The sequence below is a fragment of the Lipophrys pholis genome (genome assembly GCF_963383615.2).
Source record: "Lipophrys pholis genome assembly, chromosome: 4".
Taxonomy (NCBI): domain Eukaryota; kingdom Metazoa; phylum Chordata; class Actinopteri; order Blenniiformes; family Blenniidae; genus Lipophrys; species Lipophrys pholis.
The window spans coordinates 14551201-14555902 of NC_137637.1; the positions used below are offsets into that span (position 1 = coordinate 14551201).

General features: G+C 41.9%; 1 protein-coding gene across 1 annotated transcript in view; it reads left to right on the top strand.

Moving 5' to 3' along the window:
* The first annotated feature begins 2970 nt into the window (after window positions 1–2970).
* mapkapk3 (MAPK activated protein kinase 3) overlaps window positions 2971–4702 on the top strand; it is a 16440-nt gene continuing 14708 nt past the window's right edge. Inside the window, exon 1 of the mRNA XM_080461620.1 lies at window positions 2971–3697. Within this exon, the coding sequence (XP_080317746.1) occupies window positions 3410–3697 (288 nt within the window). The 5' untranslated portion in view covers window positions 2971–3409. The remainder of the gene's footprint in view (window positions 3698–4702) is intronic.

Consider the following 4702-nt stretch of genomic DNA (forward strand, 5'->3'; position numbering starts at 1 on the left):
GTATTTGACTTACCTTGTTATAAAAGCCATCTTGAAAAAGACAAAGTACAGGCAGTTCATGAGACTGAAGTCTGCCCTACACAGAAAAATCTTTTATGTCTTTACCTCATAGTTTGCAGTCAGGTCCTGTCGCAATTCATAATACTGATCAATTTGAATATGACATTTCCTTTTTTGTGCTATAAAATAGAAAACTTGTAACCAGTATAGTATTACTAGGTATTACTAGAGCTTTGTCATACCAGCTTCTTTATTTAGTTGTGTGTGAGCTGACAGAGTTCTGGAAGTCAGTCAGACTGTAGAGACTGAAGGACTAAAATCCCGGAGTGGGACTTCCTGTTGAATCACTGATCAGGATAATAAGAGCTTTTTTTATTTGTTCTTTATTTTTTTCATTTTTAAAGAATGTTTATAAGGAACTGAGCATCTACTGTCATTTGTATTGTGTCTGCTGCAGCTATAACAAAGCTAAAATCCTCTTTGTACACAACATGTAAAAAAAATTATCATTAAGTGTGAACTCAATCATATTTTAAAAACATTTTTCTGAAGCCAAATTATTTAACTGCTCTTAGTCAGTCTTGATCTCCTGTTTCCATTTCAAAAGCTTTGTAAAATTAATACACCCATTGATGCACGTAGATAAACAGTATTATGTGGCGGATTGATCACTTGCTGACAACATCGTGAGCTGTACTGCTATCAGGTTGTTCATCAGTTGTCATGGAAAAACTTAATTCGTATTTTGACTTTCATATACAAGAATTTGCCGATGGCCACTTCTCAGAATCTCTGTGATATTGTTAAAGCCCTTGAGGGTTTACTGGTGATATCTTCTGAACTGAAGCTCATGTCTCTTTAATCATGTGGTCTGATATGTGGAAAGCCAAGACAAGACACACATCGATTACACTTCTTTTTGGGACAATTTCATATTAACATGTCTTAATGTCTACAATGCACTGAAATGACCAACAGCTAATATAAATCAGAAGTACTTTTGGTCTATTTTTAACTACAACCACACATTTCTTATTCTAAAATTACCAGTGAATCCTGTGTGCTGAATATTCAATGGAACTCTACTTTTGCTCATGTGGAGACTTACCCACCTCTGAAGCCTTTGGAATCCTTCAGAAATGGATCTCCGATGGCATTCCACGTGTTTTCTGGATTAGTGGCTTCTATTTCCCACTCGCAGGAACCCTCCAGAATTACACTTGTCCCTCCTGAATCTCAATCGATATTGTTCGGTTTGACTTTGAGGTGTGATAGTTTGCGATCTTTTTCTTCCAGCCAAGCTCTGATCATATATAATATTTTCTTAACTATAATGCAACGGATTGAGAAGAATCCTTCATATACGTGTGAATATATCGCTTCAATGGCTTTGAAACATTCATATTGTTTCTCTCTTAGGTAATTGTAGAGTCAATGTCAGACATAAGAGAAATACCGACCGCTGGCTGTCACATTCACGGTCTATTCCTGGAGGGGGCTCGCTGGGATAACAAGGCAGGTCAGCTGACTGAGTCCACGCCCGAGGTGCTTCATACACAAATGGCCGTCATCTAGCTGGTTCTCAACCCCTAACCTCTGACCCTTGGGTTCTATCTGCCCAGTCTACAAGACCCTCAGACCCTCGCTGGTCAGTACAAACACTCTTCTGGGGAGTTGACAGAGTCACCTACATTACAGATTACCCAGTGCTCAGCTGTTTGGAAGCCTGTGGGCAAGAACAGGTTGAATTAACTCATATCTGGGTAAATGCTGCTCAGATTTTGCTCTTTGCAAGTGTTGTGACTAAGTGATGGGGTGTTTGCTCAAGTGTTTGTGTGCATCTCTTTTGGTGGTTTTATTACTTACCCAAAATAGACTCCAGTTAGTGTCAGGTTTCACGAAGCGTCTGAAAGTGCAGCTCTGTATTTTCCACCGACAGCATGAAGCCAACACCTTGTACCGGCATGTCAGACTGCTAAGAAACGCTCAGCCCAGAGCAGGGATGGAAAATTACAAACCATTTACCTTTCTTGGTGATGTCATGAATTCAAATGTGTGTGCTCTTGTAGGGCTTGTGTCTCCCGCCGGCTGCTTCAATGGCGCTGCCTGCGGAGCAACGCCAGACACGGGATCAAATGGGGAGTTGCCCTCATCTGTGCACTGGATAACTCACACAACACACAGGCTGGTGTTTACATAATATCTGCCCAGCTGTGAAGAACATTTTGAGTTCTTTAAATTGAATAGATCACAAAAATGTTCCTTGTGGGTGTAATTTTGAAATTCAGGGTGTCAAACTCATTTTAGTTCAGGGGCCAAATACAGCCCAGTTTAAGCTTGAGTGGGCCAGACTGGTAACATAGTTTTCTTTTTTCAAATCCAAACAATTAGTCCCAAACAATTACTGCAATCTCATAGTCGATTTTAATGAAACTTGCCGGTACAAAATACATTGAAATGTCAAAAGAAATAAACATAACTGTCGCATTTTGCATGTTTTTACAAACTCTCTCTGACAGCATGGCTTTAAGGAGAGTTTGTTGGCAACAAGGCAGCTTTCATGGGAGTATTACTGATATCCCAGGTGTGTTTACCTTAAAATGAAATGATGTTTAAAAATCAAAGGTTTCTTAGCAATTCTTACGATCTCCTTGGTCATTTCAGGGGCCGCACTGCAGCCTCTTGGGGACCAGTTTTGGCTCGCGATTCTAATACTTCTCGCAGCCGTTTTAATTCATAGTTTTTCGACGATATTAAAATATAACAGTTATCAATCATTAATATCTTTGACAAATTCACATAGTTAGATTCTGCTGTGAAAGGAGCAAAGCAGTAAGTAACCTCCTCGAATCATCATCATGGTCCTCGTGGGTTCAATGTCCTCCTCAGAGTCTACTAAAACCTCTGAGCTCCACCCGTACTGCTCCTTTAAGGCTGCAGCTTCACCCAGTTGAGAAATATGACTTTACAGAGGATGGGTGGTGCTTAAACAAACAGTGACAGCGACTGGCCATGTGAATACAGCAGCGGGACTTAAGATCACCGGGAAACTGAGATCACCAGAGGCAAGATTACTGTCAGCCCTGCCGTCTCTTGTCTCTGTAATTTCATTTGTTTCCTTTCACTCTGATGTTCTGGATGAATTGCGTCTCTCTACAGATGACCGGTAAAGTTGACTGATCACTTTAAGCACTATATTTGATTACCACAGTTAGTGTTTGAAACCAATCTTAGTGAGGTTACTGTGTGGAGTCCGTGTGGAGGCTTTGGCGTCCCGGACGAGCGGACGCGTCAAGTGGTCCTGAAACCTCTCCGCTTTGTGCAATTACCGGAGGGCAGAGCGCAGGAGTCACCGCAGTATTCTGGTTACTCACGGGTACTCCCCTGAGCTCAACAAGGCGCTGTGAACATGCTACAAAATGGAAACGGAAAGGAAAAACCTGTACAGGCGCCAAAGGTTGAGGAGGAAGAGACGGAGTCCCAGACCGTCGTTAACCCCAAACAGCCGCAAGACGCACCACCGGCAGTGGACACCGACAGCACGCACTTCCCCTTGCCCTCTTACCCCAAACTGGAGATAAAACGCAATGCAGTGACGGACGATTATAAGATCTCCTCTCAGGTCCTGGGCTTGGGGATCAATGGGAAAGTCCTCGAGTGTTTCAGTAAGAAGACTGGACAGAAGTGCGCTCTGAAGGTACCAAAATCATCTCACACTTATTATGTAATATTCACTATATTGTAGGACATTGATCCCTGCACAGCTTTTTACACTCATTCATATAATTACATGACTTATTGGAAGTTTTTCTCAGATTTATTTCAATATAATTTAAAAGTAGAGCCATTTTACTTAAGAAAATAATCACTTGTAACATAGAGATAACTAATGTTGTCAAAACTGGACCCATTCAGAATAATGGCTGCCAACTTGTCCCGGAAGTGTTCATATCTTAATGAGAATGTCATATTTGTGTTCTAATGTGTAAGACAAGTTTGGGCTGTATTGTTCTATACAATTCATAAACTTGTCTTCATATGCAGACAACAATCATGAAATTTAACACAAATAAAAACCCCACACACACATCTTTGTGAGAAACCTTCTAATTTTGAAATGATTACTTATTTCTTTTGTGAGTGGGTACCTCTTAACTGGCCAGTGCATGTGCATGTGCCTGCTGCTCACATTAAAGGGTTGGTATGGGCTGGACATCACTGGGCTCACACGTACAACATGTGGACAGTCTGGATTTGATCTCAGTTTTGTTTTTTTTGGGGGGGGGGTTCCTGGAAATTCAGTGGGGGGTTCAGATACATCACAAGTATTTGGGCATGTGGGCAACCAGCCTTGCGTCACGTCACACAGTTCATAAAGACACATGGGTTTTGATGATGGCACCTTACTGTAGGGCCAAGTGGAAATTTGGGCACGCGTTCACACAAGTACAGGCGCACACGCGCGCGGATTGTCAGGCTGTCACCTGTCTCTATAGGACAGCGGACTCGGAGAGATTTACAAGCTTTCAGTAATCCATCTGGATCTGAGCTGTCAAAACAGGCAGCAGCAGTGTCACACGCAGGGCTGAGGACCCGGGCTGTGGGACAGAAACAGAGACAAAAGATAAGACAGAGATTAACTAAAGTATAAAATAGAAAAGCACTAAAGTATGAGGCCAAAAGGGGCCAGATGCTTGACCCT